At 34.4% G+C, this 26,754-nt stretch overlaps 5 protein-coding genes across 7 annotated transcripts in view; 3 read left to right on the top strand and 2 right to left on the bottom strand.

Annotated features, from left to right (window-relative positions):
- Positions 1-7,083, bottom strand: part of LOC126976750 (protein argonaute-2) — a 33,972-nt gene extending 26,889 nt beyond the window's left edge. For both annotated transcript variants that reach the window (XM_050825311.1, XM_050825312.1), the window contains exons 1-6: positions 6,937-7,083; positions 6,443-6,780; positions 6,156-6,356; positions 4,154-4,397; positions 2,413-2,635; positions 1,507-1,752 (exon numbers count right to left, since the gene is read on the bottom strand). In XM_050825311.1, coding sequence (XP_050681268.1) covers positions 1,507-1,752; positions 2,413-2,635; positions 4,154-4,397; positions 6,156-6,356; positions 6,443-6,780; positions 6,937-6,955 — 1,271 coding nt within the window. In that variant the 5' untranslated portion in view covers positions 6,956-7,083. The remainder of the gene's footprint in view (positions 1-1,506; positions 1,753-2,412; positions 2,636-4,153; positions 4,398-6,155; positions 6,357-6,442; positions 6,781-6,936) is intronic.
- Positions 7,084-10,637: 3,554 nt separating this feature from the next.
- On the top strand, positions 10,638-11,831 carry LOC126976845 (39S ribosomal protein L53, mitochondrial). The gene is made up of 3 exons (XM_050825474.1): positions 10,638-10,859; positions 11,050-11,177; positions 11,457-11,831. Exons 1-3 carry the CDS (start codon positions 10,714-10,716, stop codon positions 11,609-11,611), a joined length of 429 nt encoding a protein of 142 aa, XP_050681431.1. The 5' UTR covers positions 10,638-10,713; the 3' UTR covers positions 11,612-11,831.
- On the top strand, positions 11,618-11,831 carry LOC126976847 (uncharacterized). Its single transcript, XM_050825478.1, has one exon. The coding sequence runs from the start codon at positions 11,618-11,620 to the stop codon at positions 11,789-11,791; it is 174 nt and encodes a 57-aa protein (XP_050681435.1). The 3' UTR covers positions 11,792-11,831.
- A 3,372-nt stretch (positions 11,832-15,203) lies between these two features.
- Positions 15,204-26,654, bottom strand: LOC126976794 (eukaryotic translation initiation factor 3 subunit E). Its single transcript, XM_050825395.1, has 9 exons — positions 26,446-26,654; positions 26,252-26,368; positions 26,006-26,173; positions 25,555-25,677; positions 21,616-21,857; positions 19,761-19,895; positions 17,584-17,778; positions 15,896-16,130; positions 15,204-15,319 (listed from the first exon to the last, which is right to left on the bottom strand). The coding sequence occupies exons 1-9, from the start codon at positions 26,539-26,541 to the stop codon at positions 15,293-15,295; spliced, it is 1,338 nt and encodes a 445-aa protein (XP_050681352.1). The 5' UTR covers positions 26,542-26,654; the 3' UTR covers positions 15,204-15,292.
- LOC126976804 (zinc finger protein 684-like) lies at positions 22,880-24,797 on the top strand. Of its 2 annotated transcripts, XM_050825412.1 has the most exons (3): positions 22,880-24,071; positions 24,333-24,499; positions 24,583-24,796. In XM_050825412.1, coding segments are annotated over exons 1-3 (1,242 nt in total). In that variant the 5' UTR covers positions 22,880-22,998; the 3' UTR covers positions 24,585-24,796. The 2 variants fall into 2 exon arrangements, with proteins under 2 accessions (XP_050681369.1, XP_050681368.1); XM_050825411.1 differs by having other exon boundaries at positions 24,333-24,797.
- Positions 26,655-26,754: the final 100 nt, after the last annotated feature.

Genomic DNA, 26,754 nt, shown 5'->3' with positions numbered 1-26,754 from the left:
CTTTTTTTTTTCATTTTTCAGATACCAAGCCTTGTTAATAGCAGTTATACTGTTCTTATCTAATATATAAAATTCTTATGTCCCGGTGTCTCTAAACAAACTTCTCCAAAACGGTAGGTCTGAGAATCTGGCTAATATCTATTTTAATACCCCTAAATGATAACCCCTAACTATATTTTTTTATGTTTTTGACAATGTTTTTTATTTTTATTTTATATATTTAATTTATAACTTCAAATATTCGCCCCTCTACGATCTACAACTATTTGTGTATCGCGATTTTTATATTATTCTGTTCCATTCACAAATCCGTTATAAGGAAGCAAGATGGCAATCGAATACAATAATTGTAGTACAATATATTTGGTAGGTCTGAATATCAGTTGCATCTATTTTTATACCCCAAAAAAATATTTTTTTTACTTTATATGGCAATACAACATTTGCTGGGTCAGCTAGTAAGCTAGTAGATTTTAAAAAGTAAATTGGATCCAATATTTAAATATTGTTGTTTTATAATGTATGTACTTAACTAAGAATAAATTCCTTTTAAATCCTAATATAATGTGTGTGTAACAACATCTAACTCGGGAATGATATTAACAATGAAGTGGTTTAAACATGTCTAAACCTACAGAGTGATTCTCACAATGAGACTCACAAAGGTTTAATAAACTTAACAATATTGTATGCTAACAAGTTCAGCGATCTCTTAGTTCCAAGCCCAAAGAACGATTCAATAATAAATTCAAATTCAAATATTTTTATTCAAAATAGGATTTATAATCACTTATTGAACGTCAAAAACTACTACCCATTCAAAAGAGACTGCCTCAGACCTGAGAAGAATGGGCGCAAGAAACTCAGCGGGCTTTTTTTTTAAATATAAAATATGGATTACAATGTGATATCGTACAATAAACATTTATAATTAAAAAGCCTGAGGGTGTTCGCTTTATTCCCAGTCCGTGGTGTCATTAAGAAAATCGTTTATGCTATAATAACCTTTCCCACACAAACGTTTTTTAACAATTCTTTTAAATTTCGTAACACATTTGGTTTGTACATTTTCTGGGATCATATTGTAGAAGCATAGTAAGTTAAGCAAGCAAGTAGTAGGCATAACAAGTTTATGTTTCTTCCTCGTGTTAACATTATAAATGTGACAGTTTCTAGAAAATTCCTCAATGTGCTTATGAACATATAGAACATTATCAAAAATATATTGAGAAGCAACAGTCAAAATGTTTATTTCTTTAAATTTTTCTCTTAATGATTCTTTAGGACCTAGGTTATAAATCGCGCGAATAGCCCTCTTCTGCAGCACAAAGATGGTATTAATATCGGCCGCACTGCCCCATAATAATATACCATAGGACATAATACTATGAAAATAAGAGAGTATACTAATCTCGCCGTATCTATGTCAGTTAACCATCTAATTTTCTTAACTGCATATGCTGCAGAACTAAGCCTATTCGCCAATCCTTCAAATGTGATAGTTACCTGTCTGGTGCAGATCTAGCAGTAGCTTTAATCATCGTTGATGTTTGCATGTCTGTTAATTTTTTGATGCACCTCTGGCCGGGCACAATATTGCATACTTCTAACGGTAGATATGTGTGTTTATGTTCCTGACCAACTTGTAAACATGGCAAGTGAGGGTATCGGAGTTTCATTTTATACTTGTCTAAGAAGTATTTAGCTACAGTGCACTCAACTGTTTGTCCATTCTCCAATTGTAACGGAAACCTATAACATTTAATAGTAGAACTTAACAATGCAAAATTTTTATATACATACTTATGTCACATATTATTCATTTAATTCAACAAAAATATAATAAGCATGAGATACATAAAGTAAAAGATATATAAAAATGAATTGCTGTTAGTTAGTCTCACTAAAACGCAAGAACGGCTGGACCGATTTGACTAATTTTGGTCTTAAATTAATTGTGGAAGTCCAGGGAAGGTTTAAAAGGTTTGAATAAATATGAATATTCGCGGAATTAAATAAAAACAACAAATTTGTTTTTCCTTTGATGTGTTCATACATAATTTCTATGAGAGAATTTATTGACACACGGTTTGACAGTTCTGCTGTGAAACAATTTCATTATGACAGCCGGGTGCATATTTTAGGAAGTAATTTTTGATCTTATGATATATCATTGACGAATTCATATAAAAACATTATTTTATTTATTATATACAGAACAACGTCTGTCGGGTCAGCTAGTTTAATAATAAAAATAATGAAATAATTTCTATTTCTGAATAACATGAAGCCTGTGATTAAAATAATTGGAAGATTTCTAATATTAAAATCCAGCTAGCAGAGCAATATAAATAAAAAATTACAAATTAAAAAAAAGTAAATAATTAAACAGGATTATTGTATTGCACTTACGACTGCATTTGAGCAGGCCTTCTGGTGACATTACAAACTCTATATTTCCTCTTCATCGTACCACAATGTGTGATTTCTATTTTTAATCCTTTAATTTCTTTTGTAAACTTCACTCTTTGAGAATCTGTCAGTGGTTTTCTTTGGTCATTAATATCTCTTATATCTAATACCTCACACATAAACTCTATAACTGGTTGAGCTTTGTAAAATGCAGTTGCAGAAACTGGAATCAACATAAATTTAAATATTACATCAAACTTTATGATTTTTTTTTTATGGAATAGGAGGACAAAGGAGCGTACGGGTCACCTGGTGTTAAGTGATCACCGCCGCCCACATTATCTTGCAACACCTGAGGATACACAAGAGCGTTGCCGGTCTTTAAGGAAGGTGTACGCGCTTTTTTTGAAGGTACCCGTGTCGTCCCGGAAACACCGCACAAGGAAGCTCATTCCGTACCTATCGCATTACATTGCAGTAGCTCACATCATAACTATGCCAGTTCGCGTGCGACTATCGTTACAAGATGAGCGATAGTGGTCGAATTTGGTTATTATTTCTTTAAAAATAAGAACTGACTTAGTAACATGCTATCAAGAAGGCGAATATCACATATCAAATAAATAAATTACGATTAGTTGTTGGGTTGTTATGGGTACCACAACGGCGCCTATGTCTACCGTGAAGCAGTAATGTGTAAACATTATTGTGTTTCGGTCTGAAGGGCGCCGTAGCTAATGAAATTACTGGGCAAATGAGACTTAACACCTTATGTCTCAAGTTGCCGACCGCAATTGTAGTGCCACTCAGAATTTTTGGGTTTTACAATAATCCTGAGTCGCACCACGTATCAATTTTCATCGGCTGAAAGTCCTGCTCGTCTCGTCCCTTATTATCATAAAAAAAATCACATTCTTAATGACTGTATGATTTAACACTTACTTCAGATTGTTAAAGACAAAAGTTTATGAACTTAACAATTAACAGTACGCATACTCAAGTGACACGCCGTATGTTGTGTCGCACTGAGCGTCACTTCACTCGGGTCGCGGCGCTGGGCGTCGTAATACTCTATGGCAAGCAACTCTAATGGTCTAGTGCATAGGTTCTCAACGTGGGCAATAACGCCCCCTTGTGGGCGTTTGAGACTTTCGCGGGGGCAGTAGAAGACCCAGAGAAAATTAGGGGGCATTGAGATGGCGCAGATGGGACGTGGGTAGATTAAAAAATATAGTCTAAAAAGGCAAAAAAATACACGAAAATACTCTAGAAAAAAACATATTCTCAAAGTGGGCGGTGAGCAAAATAAGGTTGAGAAACTATGCTCTAGTGTGACATGCCATAAACATAACAATTAAAATAAAATCTCTAATATCAGTGCTGCGCAGAGCCGCTGTAATGGCATTACAGATAAAGTATTTTCCTTATAACTTAAATGTGAAAAAATGGACAGAAGCTATAAAATGAATAAATATTAAATAACTTATTAATGATTTTCCTCTTTAAATGGTACCACAGGAAACAAAATAAATTCAGTTTTGGTACTGACCAATAATTCTACTATTAAAATATGACTCAATATTAATATTATTATGGTTAGCATAAGATAGCTAACAAAACAAGTGTTGCCCCGGTTTGACTAGACTAGACTTTTATATGAACAATCCAAAAAGAACAATTTAACAATGAACGGTTTATAAACTTAGGGTAAATTAAAATATGAAAATAAATAAAATCATACCATCAATATTCAACATCATTTTCCACTGACTAGGCCGTACAGATTGATGGAAACCAAACCACACTTCGCGCCCTCCACCAAGAGGATGATAGTACCCCTCAGGCGATGAGAAAAATGATCGTCCTACTGGAGTGTACATCATAGAAGGCAAATGTCTCATTACTACATCTAAAGCAAGAATTGCATCGTAAGGTATCTGCCTTGTTCTGCCTTCCAAAGCTTCCTCCAATGCAAATAGTGATACCTAAAATGAGAACATAATAAATACTAAGTTATAATAATTGCATTTTAAATAGGCCTTTGTTCAAGAAATTAACACTTAAGACTGGTAAGGTGTGTGTTTGGTTTGAATTTTAATACAAACGATGAATTCCAACAATATTATTCATTTAATAACACAATAGAATGTATTGATATAAGACTGAAATTATATTTACACAAATAAAATTTTATGAATGATGCGGGATTCAAACCCACGACCTCCGGCTTTCCGTGCCGGTGCTCTAACCAACCGAGCTAACCGTTCGAGTACCGCCTCGTTACAAAATTCTATTTGCTTTGTCCAACTCTCTCTATCTATTTGCAGTTGATAACCTGCTCAACCCCAATATTTGCATATTAGGAAATTGACTTGAGATGTCGCTCTTGTAAATCTAAGCAATATGTTGTGTTTTTAAAGTGATAACCCTCACTTCTAGGATTAAAACACACATAAAATTTGAAAAACAAAATTTTATGAACAATGCGGGATTCGAACCCACAACCTCCGGCATTCCGTGCCAGTGCTCTAACCAACTGAGATAACGATTCGCGTAACGCCTCGTAACAAAATTCTGTTTGCTTTGTTCAACTCTCAGGTTGTCTTTTCATTATATTTTTTTAATTTTTTGAAATTATATTTATCCATTAAATCCAAGACAACAGTTAATTCTAATAAAGAGCAATGTAAATAAGAAACAAAAACATAATCAAATTTTTGTAAAGCCTAGCAAAATCATATCATATTTTTATTTAAAAAAAAACGCTGAGTTTCTTGCGCCCGTTCTTCTCAGATCTGAGGCAGTCTATTTTGAATGGGTGGTATTTTTTTGACGTTCAATAAGTGATTTTGAATATATGAAATAGTAAATATTTAATTTTAAGCAGTGTCTATGTCTTTTTGATTTTTATTATAGACAGATTATCCAATTTACAATAATCAAAAATATAAATTGTTTTCATAAACTGTAATAATAATATAATTAAATAAAAGTCATTCAAACATGTAAGTATTAATAATAATAATAATTATTGCCAAATCAAAATTTTGTTATTAATAATTAAATAAAGTAATTGTTTTAATAAGCTTATGTATTGAAGTAGGCATTATTTTGCGATAATCCATAATCATCCTAATGATTTGAGTTTTTTGAACATTAATTCAGCCAATCTTCAAATGATTCGCCATGTGTTTCGCCTCTACACAAGACATCCTCAGGAGATGTTGACTCGCCAAACTCTGGCACAAGACTCAGTCTGGTGTAAGCATTTGGGTAATAAGCTTGTCTGCTGATGGCTGACATAAAAAGTATCTCATATTATTACATGATAACTAATATTATACATACATCACTATACCCAGAAAGTTATCTTATTTGTTTTTTTTTTAGTATAAACACAACTTACATTTTTATCTAAATACACCCTTGTGTACAATAGAATGGATGTAGAAAAACATATTGTGCATATTTATAAAATAAATGACAACAGAAGCTCTATGTAGTTTTAACTCTTTGAATGCAAATTATACAATTAACTAAAAATAATGATAATCACAGCAATCTGAGGCATATGCCTTTCTGTTCTGGGAAACTGATATCAGTTTCCCAGAACGGAAAGGTTAATACAAAAAAGTGCATTTTTTACAAGCTGGGCTGTTTTGTAAACAAACCCCCAGGTTGCTAATGTGAGACAAAATAACCAACTATTAGTACATTTCATAATGATTTAATTTAATACTCACTTGGGCAACCCATTTTATTGTCACTCTAAAAATTCTATCTTTACCTTCACCTGGTAAGATGACTTCTAATTCAACTCTATCATTACCAATAGGTAAGGGATCTCTAGTATAAAGATTGTTTCTTCCATCAAAAACAGGTTTCAATGTGCCAAATATTTTATTATAAGAATGTACCATAGTATCTACAATTTCTCTATTAACCTAAAAAAAGGAATTAGTATTAAGAACAAGTGTAAAAATTAGATAATATTATTTATTGGAATTTCAAATTTTTTAAAGTAAGTAACCTTTCTGGGGCATTTATCTGGTTGTATATTAACATCATAGTGATGAACATATCCTCTTGGCATTGATATTTGAAAATGGTTAGCACGCAACATAATTGGTCTTCCTTCATGACCCAGGTTAGGGCGGCGCGGGCATGTGAGCACTGGTAGATCGGGAGGTGGAGCTGCAACTGGCGAAACCAATGATATAACTCCAGTGGCACTCGGAACACCAGAAGGTGACGATCCAGTGGTCGACCCAGTTCCAGAAGTAACTACTGGAACCCCAGGAGTACCAGGCGTGGTAATAGCTGCGCCAGCTACACCCACCGCTCCAGAACTAGTCTCCCCCGCTGGAGCTAAAACATTTTATTTCAAAATTTGTTAATTCACATTTTTATAAAATCATGTCTAGCCTTCATGTGCCTCATCAAATTTATTTAGGACACTACAACAAAGGATGATACTGCTTTACAAACTCGTGGTCGTAAATATTTCATTCATATATTACTTACGTTGGCCAACGGGGTACATTTTGGATAATGATTGAATTCACAAAACTACAAAAAATAAATAATATTATAAGTTATAATATTTGAAATTGGGTTACTAAAATTAAATTTTGGCTTAGACTAATCGTAATCACTAAATTCTCAAACAGGCAGTAATTTCAATTTGACGTTCAGTATATTTGTCAATTTTATTTGACACCAATCACAAATTCACAGAATATACGGATTACTTGACTTACAAAGAGAAAATATATTTTAACATCAGGCTGGCAGCCTGATGTCAAAATATATTTTTTTCAACAAAACCAGCTGAAAATATAATTTATTTGAACCAGATACCTAGTTACGTTACATTTTACAGGTTTTTTATAAATCTTAACCATAAATTTTACTTCGTTTTATGGTCGGTTTTCAACTGGAACGTTATTTTACGTTATTTATAATGTTAAATAGTGACAGACAGGCGGACGGACGCACAGCAAAGTATTAGTAAAACGATTCCCGTTGAATATCCTTAGAGCAAAGAACCCTAAAAAATATTGATAGAACAATCTTAAAACAACCTCATATTAACATCTGCCATAGTTTGGCAACTATAAGCACAGCATTCGAGCTACGCTTGGCATCTATTGTAATTTATCCGAGGATTTCGATTGTGTTGAATACGAAATATTGGTCAGGAAACGTCATCATAAGATAAATATAGAATTAGACAAGATAATTCCCTACTTAAACAAAAAAAGTATTCTTCTAGACTTATCGTTGAAATTGGGTTTTCACAGCGTTTGATTTTAGGACCCTTCTTTAATTTAGATTTTTGTTAATCGCCTCCATTATCTTTCTCAGGATAAATATTGCTGATAATACATTAGTCATGTTTAAATTAAACGATTGACAAACAAAGCTTGATTTACGTTAAAGAAAGTGCCTTGAAAAACGTACTGTATAGAAACGCCAGATATCTAGACTCTTGCAACAGGAATCACAGGAGCGTTGCCGGCCTTTAAGGAATGTGTATGCGCTTTTTTGAAGATACCCCATGGTAAACCCATGTCGTATCATTCCAGAGACACAGCATAAGGGACCTCATTCCACAGCTTAGTTGTACGTAGAAGAAAGTTCCTTAAAATCACCCTGTCGAGGAACGCCGTCCAGATGGTGGGGATGATCTTCCAATTTGCGACATGTCAAGCAGCTCTTCGGAACACGCCCCATGAAGTAGAAGGGGGAATAGTCACACAATGAATTATGGAGCTATGGTATTGTTTTATGGGGCACTGTTATAGTAATCACTGTGCTTGCAGTATGGGCTATTCGCAGTGCTTAAAACTCATCATCAAGAAAGAGCTCTTCGCACCACACCCAATGACGTCTCAACACAACTCCAGAAATTATTTTTGCACCAGAAACACTTGGGTTACTTCTTTTGGAGTCTTCCTCCGGATACTGGAGTTGACTTCTTAGGAGTTAGGGGTATTATAATTTTAGTAGTAGGCATAGTGCCCGATTTGACGATCGTGATGAATTTTTGTGACTTGGCAGCACTTTGGCGTCTCTAAATACGATATTTTTTCCATTCTGGGGTAAAAAATTATCTTTTGGTGACACGAAATGTATGAGGAAAATCTTGGGCAGATTTTATCTAGGCATAACGTTAGGGAAAAGCTATTGACGTACTACAAGTAACTAAACTCCCAATCTCTTAATAAAATATGGACAAAAAATGTCCGGGTGGCATTGTATAAACGTTTTCATTATCTTATACAGATAATGTTTAAACATTCATTCAAATTAACAGCTTACTCGTGACAGTCATGTTCAAAGTCTATTGCATACGCCAATTAGATTTTGTTCTCAAGAGTATGATTTATGTATGAGTGCGAAAGAGACGGATGTGAACACAAGGCAAGAACATTTTGTTTTAGCAATAATTGAAATGTAATGATTTAGAAAAATGATTAAAACTTAATTAATGATTAAAGTTAATTACACAATTTTGTTAATTTAATTATAATAATTTTTATATAACCCTTATAATTATTGTATTGTACAAATACTGTGTTATTACAAATATGCCAATCTTACAGAAAAATATGCAAAACTTTATATTACTAATGTTGTAAATTTATAATTAGCTCATTTAGGTCAATTAAATATTACGTTACATTAGTGCTGATATGTACTTTAGTGATGTCCAAACTAAGTAGGTAAATTACTTATATCAAATTGATACAATAGAGTAATAATGTTTGGCAAAAAGTGAGATATACACATTTTGACAGAGTTTTGTTTGCTGCATGTCTTAGGTTTTAAAATACGTATATTAGTTTTCGCACTCTTGTGGTTAGAGTTTCAATGTGGTGTTTAAACTTACGGTTTTCATCATTTATAATACCTAAGTATCTAATTGACTGCTTTCTGTAAAGTACTGGACACTTACAAATGGTACTTACTCCAGAGAGGCTGTGTTATTTAGGAAGCTATGTACTTTTATAGTAAATGAGTTATGATGTGTAGAATAACAGTAGGAAAATGGGATGTATTTAATCTTGTCAATATTGAGAGTCAGTGAACTTAGTTTCGGCCAAGCGTAAACTTTGTCGAAGCCAGTTTGAGCTGTTTATAAAATATCATGTGGAGACGATTAATTGATAAAAAAGTTGAGAGGTGTCAAGGGACACCCGGATGGAACGAAGTTCCTTTCGATTAATTAGTGAAGGAATTGTAATAAAATTTTATATATATTAATTTTAAAATTTATTTTTTAATAATATAATTAATTATTAATAAATTAAATGAAGTTTTAATTTTAAATTATTAAATTATAATTACTTATATTTTATATATATATATATATATATATATATTAATATAAATAATATATATATATATATTATTTATATTAATTATTATAATAAAATTATTAATATTATATTATATAATATCTATAATATTATTTTATAAGATTTCTTATAATAATTAATATATATATATATATATTAATAATTAAATTATTAATTTAATATTAAATAAATTAATAATATTGTTATTAATATAATAATAAAAAATATTATTATTATTTAATATCCATTTATAACAGACAGGCAGAGAAACATGCGCACGCCGCACAGCTTACTATAGCAAAAAGTGTCGTGACAACTTTTCGTAAGAATTTTTTCCGTCTAGCCCCCTTTCACAACGCGCGATAAGGAACTTCGTTCCAAATGTTGAACAGTGTAAACAGATATGTCCCACAGCTTATTTTTCATAGAAGAGGAGCACAAACAAGCGTACGGGGCCCCTGACATTAAGTGATCACCGCCGCTCACATCCTCTTGCAACAGCAGAGGAATCATAGGAGCTTTGCTGGCCTTTAAAAAAGGTGTATGCGCATTCTTTGAAGGTAGCTATGTTGTATCGTTCTTTAAACACCGCCCAAGGAAGCTCATTCCTTAGCTTGGATGTATGTGGAAGAAAGTTGAAGTTTCTTTTTTACGACAAATTATTAGTAAATAATATTTAGTCTTTAGTCTCTTGTTTACATTATGTCTTTAAATATTTTGATTTTGAGATGGTACATCACGTTTACAGCCATTATAATCTACCTATGCTATAAAAAATATTTTGAGAAATTTGCGTGGAAATAGTATTTTTTTGGGGAGTAATTCTATCCAATCTGGGCAGATTCGCATTTCACAATTTGAAGACCATGCAACACTTTTTCACCCCTGCCCCGCCTGCACCTAATTAATTTGTTTAGAAATTGAAATCCTGAAAAGTATGTCTATCCCTTATAGCGGAACCTTTAGAAGGTCCGGGGGAGTAGTTTCAGCCATCGGAAAACAACTCCGAGCCGTAAATCTTAAAGCAGCTAAAAGAATAACAGTGAAATTTGATCCGTTTAGTGATAACGTTTCCCACACTAGGTAAATTTTCAGGCCTACAAATTTGATATAATTTAATGTTGAAGTGATTGGTTACATTTTACATAATGATACATTATTTATTTATTGTAAATGACATAGAATCTCCTTTAGAAAATTAAAATTTTGTTTGTTTTGTGATTTAGTTGTGTAAAGCTGGATTGAGGATAAATTTATTTTAATTTCTTTTTAGGAATTTCGTTCATTACATTAGTGCACCAAAAATAGCACTAACGAACCCTAATTGTGTACTGAAAACTGAAATAGTCTGTGACAGACGGGAACCCACCGTTGACATTACATTATTACCAGCTATTGCAGGTAGAAATCATAATATATATTCTTTTATTTACAACTAATACAGTTACTACCCTTCCTTATAATGTTTGTTCAAACTGCTAACTATAAGAAATGCTCATATCTTAAGCCCTATTTTTGAAAATAATTATGATATTGAAACTATTAATTTTCAATTACTCTTAATATAAAGCCTGGAATAAATTTTAATTTTTAAATGATCAAGTACCCACCGTTGTGCAAATAACTCATGTATAGCATTAATTTCTATCATTCACCAATGTTTATTTTTTTTTTTTTTAGAAAAGGCAAAGGTTGACAATATTACTCTTAAATCTGCAAACCTTACTTGCTTGGAGATATTACAATTATTGAACAAATACGTATCTGCATTAGCACCTCCTGAACAAGTTGCTACAATAACAAAGTTGGACAAAAAGAAAGGCAAAAAGAAGTAATAAATCATGACAAGACGAGGAAACTTGAATGTAGTGGAGGAGTTGTACAATCAAATTCCAGCATTCACAGATGTATTCTCCGAAGATAGTTTCTATGTATTTGTCGTGTTCTTTGTTATGTCAACAATTCTTGTTGCTTTCATATTATCTCGATTCATTACAATTAAGCCAGTAGACTAATTACTATTATGTTAGACTGAAATAAAGGAATTAATGAGAATTCAGTTCTTTTCTTTATAAGAGTTACACAAAAAATATTGATTCTTTTTTAGGTAAAGTAATGAGACCAAGTCATTCCTGGTGCTATTCAGGAATATTGATTGAACCCACAATTCTGAGTGGTATCACTGACAGACTGACAGCGGCCATACTATTAGCCTCTATTTTCAGCAACACACAAACACTAAAACAAAGTGACTATAGGCTGACCGTTTATCTGAGTCCTTGTTGTTTTTAAGTTTCATAGTAGATATAAAATTAGAAGCAGCAGGTACTAACATGTACATACTGCTTCTATTTGCCGCAGTACCAGAGTCGGTTCTCTTTTCACAGATTTGAGTGTTCTTGGGTGGTAGCAAGGTTTTGCTAGGGTGACCTTGTGGCTCAGTTGGTTTAATCAACTCGTTCTTAGGTCGAAAAGGGAGCTTTCTGTTCTGGTTTGCCTTTCCGGACGTGATTTCCAAATAGCCTTGTCCGCCTTTAAAGTTAGCAGAATCGTCACACAAACGAAATCTGTAGTCTGCTATTTTGTGTCCGTTCCTGTATTTATAATTTCTGAATCGCTCATTTCGCTAAGCGCCCCCGCCGCCTGCACCTGTCTCAGTCCCCTTTGTCGTCATACCCCCGCGCCCCGCAGGCGAGGACTCAGATAAACGGTCGGCCTATAATGTATCATGAGTGTAAGACATAGCTTGTCATGCACACTAAAGTAATAAAACTGGCGTGTATTCACGCGTTGCCTAACTAACGGCAAGAGGCCCTATCTAGACATGTCAATTATCTAAGAAATTATCTTCCAAAAATAACTGCATGGGCCCTATAAATACAGGAACGGACACAAAATAGCTGACTACAGATTTCGTTTGTGTGACGATTCTGCTAACTTTAAAGGCGGACAAGGCTATTTGTAAATCACGTCCGGAAAGGCAAACCAGAACAGAAAGCACCCTTTTCGACCTAAGAACGAGTTGATTAAACCAACTGAGCCACAAGGTCACCCTAGCAAAACCTTGCTACCACCCAAGAACACTCAAATCTGTGAAAAGAGAACCGCCTCTGGTATTGCGGCAAATAGAAGCAGTATGTACATGTTAGTAACTGCTGCTTCTAATTTTATATCTACTATGAAACTTAAAAACAACAAAGTCGGATTGAACAAATTTTATTAAAACAATCTGAAAATAAATATCAACTCATTCAACAGATTGAACCCTACCGAACCTAACGTTAAATAACATTCATAATACCTACCTTAATACGTTTGCAACTTAGAACATCAATGATTTGCCGTCGAACATAAGTACTTGAACTTGAAGTGATTAATAGTAATAATCTTGACAGAGTCTTTGAGTTTGAGTCTTATGCCACACAGAATAGTTGTTACGAAATAAGGATTTCAACATCTTCACTCCCCATCCTTCACGCCCCATCCTGACGATGGCAAAGCTCATGCGGGTCCGCAATAGTAATAAGATCAAACCGTACTGGAGGAGCACGCCACCCAATATACCCAGGCTACTACTATAAGACTAGATGATCGATCTTTTATGAGACCGATCACTTAAAGGCTGTTCTTTCCACCTTACTCAAATATCAAGACAACCGACGATTTGGCCAACTGATCATTATAAGAGTCCAACTATGCTGGACTTCCTTGTAACCAAGGGGATCAGTTAATTTTACTACTCTAGAAATGAGCCTTGATGGGTCATATGGTCATACTTACGCCGGTAATCCTTAAATACTTCAGTCATATATGCCGAGCCATCTGGCTCCTAATCGGATCGGAAAACTGAATGGCAGGGAGCGAAAAAATTCAGTTAAACATTCCTATGAAGAACCTATTGCGTATACGTAAAATTCAGATGAAAATCTCGGCATGGAAAAACTTACACTTCATAACAATGGCGAATGATTCTGAACGATGGTGGCGATGAATTTGACGTTGATAAAGTACACAATTACACCACAAAGTAAAGTAAAGTACACCATTTTAAAATATCTACCTACAACATGCATAATATTTCTTACCTCAGACAACTAGACAAGACCTACTTTCAGAGCGGCTCGAATCATCGACGATCAAGTCATCTCCGATTGGCTTGATTCTTTGGCGTTACGTCGAGATGTGGGTTCTCTCTGCATCTTCTACCGCTTTTATCACGAGGAGTGCTCAGAGGAGCTGTTCGGGTTGATTCTTTTCAGTTTTTGAAGTCGGTGTTTATTTTTTATTTTTACGTTTTAGTGTCAGTTAATAATAATATATAATCAAGTTGAATGAAAACTCCAAAAAAAAGCCCTACACAGAAAACAATTATGTCATCCAGGTAGATGAAAATTTTCATAGAAATGTTCATAAAATGAAAACTGCTGGGCCAAACTATGTAAAATTTTTATGGAACCAAATGGCATCTATTTCGCATCAAACAAAAGAAGAATTACGTAAATCGGATCATAAATCTCAGAGTTATCGGTACATAAAAAAATACCGATCGAATTGATAACCTCCTCATTTTGGAAGTCGGTTAAAAAGCCATGTCATGCTCATTCAATATGTGCAAAATACCAACCGGGTATTTGCTTTTCCAGAAAAGACGAGATCGGCCAATATCTAGTGACCCACTATTCAGTCTGAAATTGACAAATATAAGAGGAAAAATTAACAAAAAAATGCTTATCAGCTCTAGGTCCATCCAAATACCTTTTCCAATGATTTGTTCAACCATTTCACAGCAATGACAAGGCTGATAAGGAAGGATGTGTTCTAGCAAGGCAGTTGAGACACTGGTCATTTAACCTTAACGCCATACTTACTCAACTCATCTGCCTGTAGCCGACTGAATGCAGATTAAATTTATTATATGTGGCACCTACAGTTAATTCTAAATAATACTAGCTGACCCAGCAAATGTTTTATTGCCAATTAAGGTAATAAAAAAAAATCAATACTTAAAATTTTTTGGGTATAAAAAATAGATGATGAAAAACTATATCGTACATAAAATTTATCATACTAAAATTATTGTATTCAATTGTCATCTTGCAACCCTATTGCGGATCTGTGGATGGAACAGAATAATATAAAAATCGCGATACAAAAATAGATGTTGATCGTTGACGGGTGAAAATTTTAAGTTGTATGTATTTTTTAATGCTGATAAAATATAAATAAAAAAAATGTCAAAAAAAAAAATTGAGTGGGGTCCCCTTAATATTTAGGGGTAAACTAGATGTTGGCCGATTCACAGACCTACCCGATATGCACACAAAATTTCATACTAATTGGTTTAGCCGTTTCGGAGGAGTTTGTTAACAAACACCTGAACACGAGAATTTTATATATAAGATTAAAATTAAGAGTAAAAAAACAATATTACTGGTGTGAATATTATAATATGACCTTTACAAAAAATGTTCATTGACCACAATTATGTTCAAATAGAGACTTAGTATCTTTCAGTTCTAGAATTCTTGTGCTCCCCAGCGGATCTGAAAAGTACAATTATATGTCAGAATTTCATTAACTAGAAATAATATATATAACTCATAAAATTGAATATAACTTTGTGTTAGTGAAATTCAAATAATAGCATAATATCGAAATTTAAAAAGGTTGGAGTCTCGTATTTTTGGTAAGTGCCCCATTAAATTTAGTTAAAAATTTATGTTAATAACACAATTTTGTTAAAATGATGTTTTTGACTTGATGTTTTTAATCATTTTGCTAAATAATTAAATTTCAATTGGTAAAACAAAATGGGGACTGCCGCATCAATTGTACGGGGGCCCAGACAATTTAAGCAAAAGTTACTAAAAAAAATTACTACTTGTCGAAAAAAAGTCAAGGAGAGTGTACATTTAATTTGAATTGCTTGGAAAAAATTTTAGGAAAAAGTGACAGAATAATTTTATGCAAAAAATTTTTTCTTTTGTGAGAAATCTTTTCTCTTCATAAGGGCCCCAAGCAATTTTTTATACTGGGCCCCGCCAAGGCACGCTACGCCACTGGTTCAATACAAAATATATTATCAAAGCTGAAGTTTTCAACTCTGCCAATTAACTCACATCTTGATTACGTGTCTTCTGTTTCCTCTCCACCAATGATGTCAATGCTTCCGACCTCACTGCCAGCGAGTCAATTCTCTCAACGAGCTGCTGGTACGGCGACAGTGGCTGGGCGCCCATCACTACATGACCCAACTTTGAATCTATCTTCGCATCTAGCCGCGCATTGCGAATCAAGTTTACTATCCAGCATTCTGCTTCATCTGGTTGCATACTTAAATTCTCCGCCAACATTCTAAAAAGAAAAGCAAATATATTATTACATTTAAACTGACACATTGACACACAATGACATTCACAAATACCCTCATCTATACTAATATTATAAAGCTGCAGTGTTTGTTTGTTTGAACGCGCTAATCTCTGATACTACTGGTCCGATTTGAATGATTCTTTCAGTGTTGGGTAGTCCATTTATCGAGGAAGGCTATAGGCTATGTTTTTTTCTTTCAAAATTAGGGATCCGTAATAAAATTGCTATTTTGTAACACAAGGTGTAAAATCGAATACCTATTTTTGCGTGCGCTGCAAAAACTATTGACAATAGAACAAAATGATGTACAGGCTATAATATAGGCAATATTTTATTACTTATAAAACTATTGCGTGAATTATACTTTATATGGCAAAACAACGTTTGCCGGATCAGCTAGTAATTTATACAGACGTTGATACATTTAGAAAAAGTTTGATTTTTTTATCTGCACTGTAATCGTAGTATGCCCTCTTTACTGTTTATCCCACCTTACACCTTAGGGAGATGGGGATGCCTGAAAACCAGTGCTGCATGATAATTTTATTTTAAGCAGCATAAGCTGAGCCTACTCCCTTTTGTCTTAATGTATGTTTATAAAAAGCTGATACTGTAGACTTAAATTATGTTTAAGGCAATAAATTTTATTATTAATTTTAATAATACCATTAGTAGGCTTCTATGCACAGGATGCCGGCTAAATTATAGGTACCAACAACGGCGCCTATTTCTGCGGTGAAGCAGTAATGTGTTAGCATTATTGTGTTTCGGTCTGAAGGGCGCCGTAGCTAGAGAAATTACTGGGCAAATGAGACCTGACATCTTATATGTATCAAGGTGACGAGCGCAATTGTAGTGCCGCTCAGAATTTTTGGGTTTTTCAAGAATCCTGAGCGGAACTACATTGTAATGGGAGGACGTATCAATTTAACATCAGCTGAAAGACCTGTTCGTCTCATTCCTTACTGTCAAAAAAAAAATCTTATATTGATGAACCACTATTTCACTGAATTGTGGTTTTGCATACCAGCTTTATTTATAAACTACGCATTAGTTCATCTTTTGTAAAATAAATTTTATGCAACACATAATAATTAGTGTTTTGAATTCTTTAAAGTATTGATCATACACGCAAAACAGTTTCGAGAGAAACTCTAAGTAATAAACTCTAATCATTAACTTTAAAGGTGTTAATTCAAATTCAAATATTTTTATTCAAAATAGGATGTGACATCCCTTATTGAAAGACAAAAAAAAACTACCACCCATTCCAAAATCAATACCTCAGGCCTGGAAAGAAAGGGCGCAACAAACTCAGCGGGCTTTTTTTTCGTCAAAAAATATGTTTACAAAGTAACATTGTACAATTAAACTTATTATTTAATACCCTGTGGGCGATCGCTCCATTCCCAATCAATAACTATTAACCTCATACCCTATGCTTATGACTTGGTGAATCCGACAGAATGTTTCGAAAATCATCAGTCTTGCGTTCTCAACAAACTCTTCCAGGCAAGCAATAAGGAAGAAGTCATTAGAGAGTACTGCAGTGCACTGGCTTAACTTCCTGCGCGCGGCCTCGAAGTCGAAGTTCACGTAGAGATGTTCGATGAACTCAGTGATTGGATCTCTATAGTTAGAAACATATTATGTTAATAAAGAGATTTAAGAAAATTTAACGCCACAAGTTAGGATATCATCCCCACCATCTGTATGTGTGGCGGTCCTCCACAGTGCGGTTTTCAAGGAGCTTTCTTCCACGTACTACAAAGCTGTGGAATGAACTTCCTTATGCGGTGTTTCCGGGACGATACGACATGGGTACCTTCAAAAAAAGCGCGTACACCTTCCTTAAAGGCCGGAAACGCTCCTGTGATTCCTCTGGTGTTGCAAGAGATTGTGGGCGGCGGTGATCACTTAACACCAGGTGACCCGTACGCTCGTTTGTCCTCCTATTCCATAAAAAAAATACAATTAAGCGTTATTTTGAACAAATCTGTAACTATCCAAACGTAATGTGCCGTAGCTAGTAAAATTACTGGACAAATGACACTTGATATCTTATGTCTCAAGGTGACGAGCGCAGTTGTATTGCTGCTCAGAATTTTTATGGTTATTCAATAATCTTGAGCGGCGCTGCATTGTAATGGGCAGGCCGTATCAATTACTATCAGCTGAACGTCCTGCTCGTCTCGTCCCTTATTTTAATAAAATAAATAAAATATGACTTTGTTTATGTCTTTCACAAATTCGACACGTGTTTTGCCTCTACACGAGGCATCCTCAGGAGATGTTGACAGGAACGAGACTGAAATATAGTCGACAGAGATGAAACACGTGCCGAATTGGGAAAGACATAACTTAGCGGAATTAACACTCAAGAAAGAAAACACATTTGGATAAGACACACTTTAAACCAGTGGGAGGCTCCTTTGCACAGGATGCCGGCTAGATTATGGTTACCAGAACGGCGCTTATTTCTGCTGTGAAGCATAAATGTATAAACATTATTTCGTTTCAGTCTGAAGGGCGCTAGTGAAATTACTGGGCAAGTGAGACTTAATATCTTAAGGTAACGAGCGTAATTGTAGTGCCGCACAGAACTTATGGGTTTTTCAATCCTGAGCACTGTAATGGGCAGAGTGTATTAATTACCATCAGCTGAACGTCCTGCTCGTCTCGTCCCCTTACTGTCATATAAAATACAATAAATAAAAGAGATTTAAGAACAAGCGATAATGGCAATAGTCACCTTTGTACTTTACGGTATCACTATAATTAGAACATGTTTATTAAATAAGACTAGTGTTGGATTGAATATAATAATAAACAAAAAAAATTTGTTCATTACAAATAGTACCACATAATAATATATAGGTATATATATGTAACAATCGTCGAAACTAAACAATTTAAAACTAAAAGTAGATACTCAAACCAAAGTTTCATTTAGATCAGTTTAATAAAAAAACATACTATTTAAATCAAATTTGGAAACAAAATTAAAACGATGTTTAGATTTGCAAGAACGACATCTCAAGTCAATTTCCTAATATGCAAAAATTTGTGCAGGTTATCAACTGTAAAGTAAATCCTGTAGATGAAGCCACAACCTGAGAGTTGAATAAGGCATACAAGATTTTATGACGATACGTCACTCGAACGGTTAGCTCAATTGGAAGAGCACTCGCATGGACCGCGAAAGGTCGTGGGTTCGATCCCCGCATCGTTCATACAATTTTGTTTTCAAATTTTATTTGTGTATTAACCCCAGAATTGAGGGTTATCACTTTAAAAACATAACATATTGTTTAGATTTACAAGAGCGACATCTCAAGTCAATTTCCTAAATTGCAAATATTGGGGTTGAGCAGGTTATCAACTGTAAAGTAGATGCTGTAGATGAAGCCACAACCTGAGAGTTGAACAAAGCAAACAGAATTTTATAACGAGGCGGTACTCGAACGGTTAGCTCAGTTGGTTAGAGCACCGGCACGGAACGCCGGAGGTCGTGGGTTCGAATCCCGCATCGTTTATAAAAACTTTTGTTTTTCAAATTTTATTTGTGTTTATATACTATTTAAATAAAGGCAGTGGCAATTAAATACTTACCTATATGTGTAAGCCTCCTGTTGTATGACTTTGACAAGATCCTTCAGCGCATTCCTGCGCGATCGGTTGATGATAACAGCCGTCGCCAAGTAACGGAGAATGTGTGGACACATTGTCTGAATCGCATTTAGGTACCTGAAATATTTTCCAACATATAATTGGAGGTAATTCCAGAAAAACTTTCCAAACCAGAATCATATCGAAATTGAGTTAAGAACATAAAACTGGTCACGTGATTCATACTAACGGACTGACATAAAATAGCAGCCCTACTGACACGCTTTAAATGACATCATGACTTAGTAGCCCAACCCACATGTATAGAATACATTAATATTTATAAATCTTCGAATTCCTCAAAATGTGATGTTTGTGGCGTGGAACGTTTTTCAGGAACTTTATAATGAAAAAACTTATTAATGAAAAGGCTTACGGGTCATATTATCGTAACTAAGTTATTAAAACTTTCGTGAGCCATTATCAACCTATTAATTAATACGGCTTTATTCACGTTTTATCTATACCTACTTGGAAACCAGTGTTACAAAACGCATCTCGCAATAAGACCCATAGTGCCGATGATCACGTAGTGGACATTGTGAGTACATTTTATGCACCCGTGAACACCAATAGTGACACAGTGTTAGTGATACCGTGCTCGTCATCACCACCGGCACACCCCTTGCCCTGTCCAGCCGCGCACTACGAGTCCAAGTCCGCAGTAAGAGACGGGACGTTATCGCGAACCCACTACATTCACCCTGATTAAGGACCTCCGAATGGTACGAAACTTAGTCCACACCCACCGATAAAACGTGAATAAAGCTTTATTAATAAATGAGTTATCGTAACTAATCATTTTTTTAAATGAAATAGGCGGACAAACGAGCGCACGGGTCACGTGGTGTTAAATGATCACCGCCGCCCACATTCTCCTTCAAAACCCTTCTAGAAATGACGAGATCCACCAATAACTTGGTGTTCCTTTTGCACATTTGCTTATCAGTTCACCTGGTGTTAAGTGATCACAACTGCTACATTATTTTATTACACAACATTCTCTCGCAACACCAGAGGAATCACAGGAGCGTTTCCGGCCTTTAAGGAAGGTGTACACGCTTGTTTTGAATGTACCCATGTCGTATCGTCCCGGAAACACCGCACAATGGTTCTCATTCGAGAGCTTTGTAGTACGTGGAAGAAAGTTCCTTGAAAACCGCACGGTGGAGGATCGCCGCACATCCAGATGGTGGGGATGATATCATAATAGGTGGCGAGTCGAAGGTGGAATTGGATGAAGCAGCCCTTCGGAACACTCCGTGATAAATGCGGTAGAAGACACACAATGTAGCGACGTGTCTACGCAACGCTAAGTGATCCAGCCGTTCACAGAGCACTGGGTATCAATAATTATCTCTTGCTGCAAAAGGTAATAAAAGGGAGGGATAAGAGGGAACTCTTGTTATAATTATGGCCTTTTATGATGAACGCGCTTTATCGGAAAAATCGGATATACTTGTATGTCACTATCTAAACCAGGCTAAATCTCCATGCGCGGCTCAATCTTATAAAAAAGAAAAAATATATATAAAAAAGTAAATCAAAAAACATGGCAAAGGATCAATGGAATCCAATATACCAATGTCTATTGCAATCTACGACAAATTCTGCATCGAATCATTAACCCGATACGTTCACTAGTTATCGCGTAATCGCGCCTCAAATAAATATAAACATATGTACATATATCCCACATCAACCTATAGATTCTTTAAAGAAATATATTGCTTGATACTTTTTTACTGCATATAAAAGCAGAAGTGTGGCGACAAAATAAAAGTTATAAAATACTCACAGTGGTTTGTACAAAAACATCTCGATAATTAGATCGCGGCCCTTCACGTGGTTGAAGAAGACGAATAGAGACCAGTGGACCAGCCAAGTGCGTTGCTGCAACGCTTGCATGTTGCTTGCCGTAGCGCCCGCGCCACCGTTGTCGATAAACTCACGTAGCTTCGTCAAGTCGTCCAAAGCGGCATCCCAGTTCTGTACTAGGATCTCGCTAGCTAATTTGCCCCAAAGAACTGATAGATAATTCTGGAAATATTAACATTCAAATTCAAATATTTTTATTCAGAACAGGATGTGATATCACTTATTGAAAGCCAAAAAACTACGACCCATTCCAAAATGAATGCCTCGGGCCTGAGAAGAATGGGGGCAACAAACTCAGCGGGCTTTTTTTTTCATCAAAAATATGTTTACAAAGTAATATTGTACAATTAAACTTTTTATATAATAGTCTTAGGGCGGTCGCTCCATTCCGAATCTGTGGTATCATTAAGAGTCATTTTTGTTGCAGTCTACCTTTACCAAACCAACGTTTTTGAATACGACGTAATACTATTGTTTTGAACATTTTCTGGGATCTTGATGTAAAAGCATATACATCGCCCCACAAAAGACTTACTAACTCGACTTAGCCGAGTAGTAGGCATTGTATACATATCGCCCGCGTAGATTAAATTTACGTGGGAATCTGACCATTGAATCGCTTTTTTACACTATGCCATGGTTTTTTATTCTAACGAAACTCCAAAACATGCAACGCCATCCGGCAAGAGCTCACAGCGGCAAGCTACCCTCGTTAACATGTCTACGAGAAAGCTGCAATTCGCCACAGTTCCACCTTAACCCCTGCTATTTTAAATAGCTCCATCACTCACTTACGCACACTAACCACCTTCTACTGTCAGTAATTAGCTGTCAATAATCTGAAGCTGTCCCAATATACCAAACAAGTCATTCTTATCGCCTTATATTGGGACGCGTGAATTAAAATTTCCATACAAACTTTATATCGCTGGTAAGTTACATATAGTTAGGTATACATCGTCCCATTGACAGACAGCGTACACGGATAAGGTGAGTTACCGTCGATAAGTTTATTGGGACAGAAAAGTCAACGATAGTTACGATTTTAACTCAAGTAAGAGATAGACTGGATATTGGGAACGGCCGTAAGTCACACAACGCTTAAAAACTTTTTTAAGAAAATGGATACAAAAATTATGACATTGTCAATAATTTGTCAAAATGTGTTGATCTAATATTTTTAGCAAAAGTTACTTACATTTATAAAGAAATATTTCTTATACAGAACTGGAGTGTAATTAGTTTTTAGCGTATCGTATTTAATCTATGAAATCAATTAAGAAACCTGTATTATTATTCAAATATGTGTAACGATATCGACATGTCATCCAAATTAACTGTTCACAGAATTGACGATAGTAATAATATAAAGTATTTGTACATAACTATAGATGAAAAAGATAACAGTAAATGTAAATTTGGCAATTGGGTTGATGGTAAGGCAGAATTAAAAAGGAAAGATACAGAAAAATTAAGGTTTGTTGTTAAGATTACGACCGGCGAAGATAATACACCGTTTAATATAGAACAATTAGCGAAATTAATAAATGTAACAGAAGATAATCAAAAATCTGTTCTACATAATTATGTACGTAATCCTACATCTTCTAGCAAAGAGCCAGATAGTGACAGATTTGTCGAAAGCCCATCTAATAATATGTTCAATGTAAATGTGACCAAAAAACAAACTGCCGAAAGTATAAACAATCTCCTTAAGATTAAACAAAGAAATATCAACGGTGATGACACGAGTCCATTAGAATACACTCTACAAAGAGTAAAAGAAAATAATGCTAAAATTTTGGAGAATATCAGTTTATTGAACAAAACACTGAATTACACGAAAAAGAAAGAGATAAACGATTTATTTTGTTCCAAACCGTTGCGTTCCTATCCATGTGAAACTTGTGGCAAATGTTTCGTTTACGAAACAGGTCTCCGGAGGCACTACCTTGTGAGACACGCCAGCACAGATAACCAACCTCGTTGGCAAATTGTTTGGACTTGCGCTGTATGCTTTCAGGTTTGGCCACGTAAAGATTTAGCAACGCATCACTCAAATTTCTGCTGCGAATCAGAGAAGGAAACTCCCAGTATCCGAGAAATAAAAACATCATCACTAATTCAATGCGAGTTTTGTGAAAAAGTTTTCACCAGCATACCACGTCTTCTGAATCATTGTAAGATTCACTCATCAATGAAGAACTATGAGTGTAATGCTTGTAAGATTGGATTTGTGTCATATAAGATAGCTGAACAACATTGGCTTTTGTGCCCTTGGGTATCAATCTGCTATAAGTTTTCACTACCAAAGATGTTACTTTGTAGTTCATGTGACCGTAAATTTAGGAATTATGATCATCTATACAATCACAAGTAAGTGTGCTACGACATAACATAGTCCAACACTATTTCTTATAGTTTAAAAACATATTTTGTCATTTTGTTTTATTAGTGATGTTTAATTTTTATGGGAAATTACTGTACGAAAGTGGGCTGCAGTAAATTCAATGGGCATATCATGTGTAATGTAACTTCTTCTTCAACCAATCAATAGTTCCTTTATATATTTGTATTAGAGGGTGAGAGCAAAAACATTAATACTTTTATGTAATCCATAATATTTTTTTGTTAAAGGTACAAGACCAGTCATTTTTTGTCCAAAAATAAATATGAAAATGATGTGAAATGTGCTGTATATCAATGTGAATTGTGCGCTAAAATATTTGAAGACACTGAACAACTAGAAACACACAGAAGTCATAGTCATCCACGCTACAACCCTATTATTCTTTATAATAACTGTATGTTTTGATATTCTCCAATTATTGACTTTTATTTTAGTATTTTTTTTTTTAATCCGTTTAATTTCTAATTTTCTTTTCAGAGAAATGATACATCTAGATTATTGTTTTCAAAATTTATCTGGTGGTAGGGGTACTAACAATAACAGATGCATAAGCACATCTGTGTACAAACTGAACAAATTTTTATCCAAGCCACTATGTCATTACATCAAAAGTATATACCCTTGTTAATGTTTCAATTGCCTAATATAATATTGTTTGCTTATAAATAAATATTTTGAACTGTACATTTTAATTAGTTTATTTTTTCTAATTCCCCTCACTTTTAAATAAATTATCTAGCCCCAAACAAGACTTAAACCATATGGGTCCAGATATCACATTCAATACAATAAACATCTATGGCTTGAAAAAAAAAAATATAAAATTCTTAGCTTATAAATCAAATTTTGTAACCCCAAGGATTAAGGGTTTTAATTGATTTAACACACTAAATTTTTTGTAACACCTATATAGGTCAATTCTAGTGACCATAATTGTGCTGGCTTTTAACCTTCCAAATCAGGAGTGCCCCAGGACACTAGATTTTTCAAATCCGCCAAAACTAAGTACCATATGGCACTCTACTCCCTCACCAAGTTCTGACACTTATTTTGTTAAAAAGATGGTTTATTTTGCGTGGTCTTATAGCTTGTGTCAATAGCTTTCTGATACATTCACTCAAATCATCGCAATTATGACAAGTAAAATAATACCCACCGATCTGAGGCATACTGCACTTTCAGTTCCCGGAAGGTTAAAAATTATACCTTTAATATATACATGTACCCAAATCAAATTAATAAATTCTACAACAACATAATTAATAATACAAAAATCTAGGCAGTAAAGTTACCATTTCTTCCTGCTTTTCTACAACAAAAAGCTTATAGATCACCACAGATCATGAACACACACATGGCGATAATTAATAAGGCAAGTTACTTTTATATAATATGTTATATGATAATAATGATCATGTATTAATAAAGATTAAGAAAAAAGGAGAGTACCTTGTCTGTTGGCGATAATACTAATTGACAAAAGTATAGGTATGAAGCTGACTCCAGATAGTTTCCACACTCATAGCGGTATTTAGCCAAGCAATACATACTGTCAATCATCTCTATTTTGAACTGAAAAATAAATGGGGTTAGTTGAGAAATTTAATCACATTTGAATTATAATTACTTGTATTACCCTGTCTATATTTGTTAAATAATACAAAAATACATTTATTTCATATACTATCTATCTACTTTGACTGAAATTTAAAATCTGATTAACAGCACAATGATTTCAGGTGGAAAGTTATAATAATAAAAGTTCACATTATATATTTATTACACACTTAAATATCCCTGTCTACAGTGTGTTAATAAGTTTTTTAATAATAAATGAGCTAATAATCGAGCTTAATAATAATACTACAATAATAAAAGAGAATACTAATATTACAAATACCTCAAATTCTTTATTGGTGGTCAAATAGTTTATAAGAGTTTTAGGGTCTCTCATTGTTTCAACAGTCTTCATAACATCATCTCGTTGCATAAGTCGTAGGACTGGCTCGACTGCATCTTGTAACTCTTGTAATTGAGACAAAACAAAACTTCTTCGTGTGGTGATATCCTGGTAAAATAGCTCTATTATAATATACATATTGAACATTCAAAGGTTTTCCATTTCAGTAAAATAAATGATGATTACCTCAGGAGTCTTCTCATTAGGGTAAAGTAAAGTTCTTATGTCTATAACATAATCAATCATATTAGTTTTACTCAACATCTCTAGCTTCGCCTGCAGCAGCTCAGACTGATCATATGTCTAGAAGATAATTATATTTTTTAGAAAATAGAATACAAGTCAAATGAAAATGCTACGTACATAAATTTGATACAAACCTCCTTAGCAGCTAAAAATTCCAGCAATGGAAACACAAGATGTCGATCCAAATACTGGCCTATTTTAAATGTTAAATCGAACTTGGAATAACTCATATTTATTTTATTTAGACCACCAAAACTTTAAAATAACCACAAAATTACTCGTGTCCACTCTCCACTCTGTATTCCAGTTTCCACTCCATCCGCCAAACTGACAAGGTGACAAACTCAAAGGCAACAGACTACAGACTACAGAGCTCTAAAGAGCAGGTATTGGTTTAGTCGTATAGCAACAGTAACCGAGAACATCTACTTATTTATGCTTCT

Source organism: Leptidea sinapis, chromosome 42, assembly GCF_905404315.1.
Source record: "Leptidea sinapis chromosome 42, ilLepSina1.1, whole genome shotgun sequence".
NCBI classification, from domain to species: Eukaryota; Metazoa; Arthropoda; class Insecta; order Lepidoptera; family Pieridae; genus Leptidea; species Leptidea sinapis.
Note: the sequence above shows the minus strand (reverse complement) of the source record. Positions and strands in the feature narration are given on the sequence as shown.

Coding starts and splice junctions, on each gene's coding strand:
- LOC126976845 (XM_050825474.1), top strand. CDS start 10,714: ATGTCTATCCCTTATAGCGGAACCTTTAGAAGGTCCGGGGGAGTAGTT. Junction 10,860..11,049: donor GATAACGTTTCCCACACTAG/GTAAATTTTCAG, acceptor ATTTCTTTTTAG/GAATTTCGTTCATTACATTA. Junction 11,178..11,456: donor ATTATTACCAGCTATTGCAG/GTAGAAATCATA, acceptor TTTTTTTTTTAG/AAAAGGCAAAGGTTGACAAT.
- LOC126976847 (XM_050825478.1), top strand. CDS start 11,618: ATGACAAGACGAGGAAACTTGAATGTAGTGGAGGAGTTGTACAATCAA.
- LOC126976804 (XM_050825411.1), top strand. CDS start 22,999: ATGTGTAACGATATCGACATGTCATCCAAATTAACTGTTCACAGAATT. Junction 24,072..24,332: donor GATCATCTATACAATCACAA/GTAAGTGTGCTA, acceptor TTTTTGTTAAAG/GTACAAGACCAGTCATTTTT.
- LOC126976794 (XM_050825395.1), bottom strand. CDS start 26,541: ATGAGTTATTCCAAGTTCGATTTAACATTTAAAATAGGCCAGTATTTG. Junction 25,678..26,005: donor CCACCAATAAAGAATTTGAG/GTATTTGTAATA, acceptor TTTATTTTTCAG/TTCAAAATAGAGATGATTGA. Junction 21,858..25,554: donor TATTATCGCCAACAGACAAG/GTACTCTCCTTT, acceptor TAATATTTCCAG/AATTATCTATCAGTTCTTTG.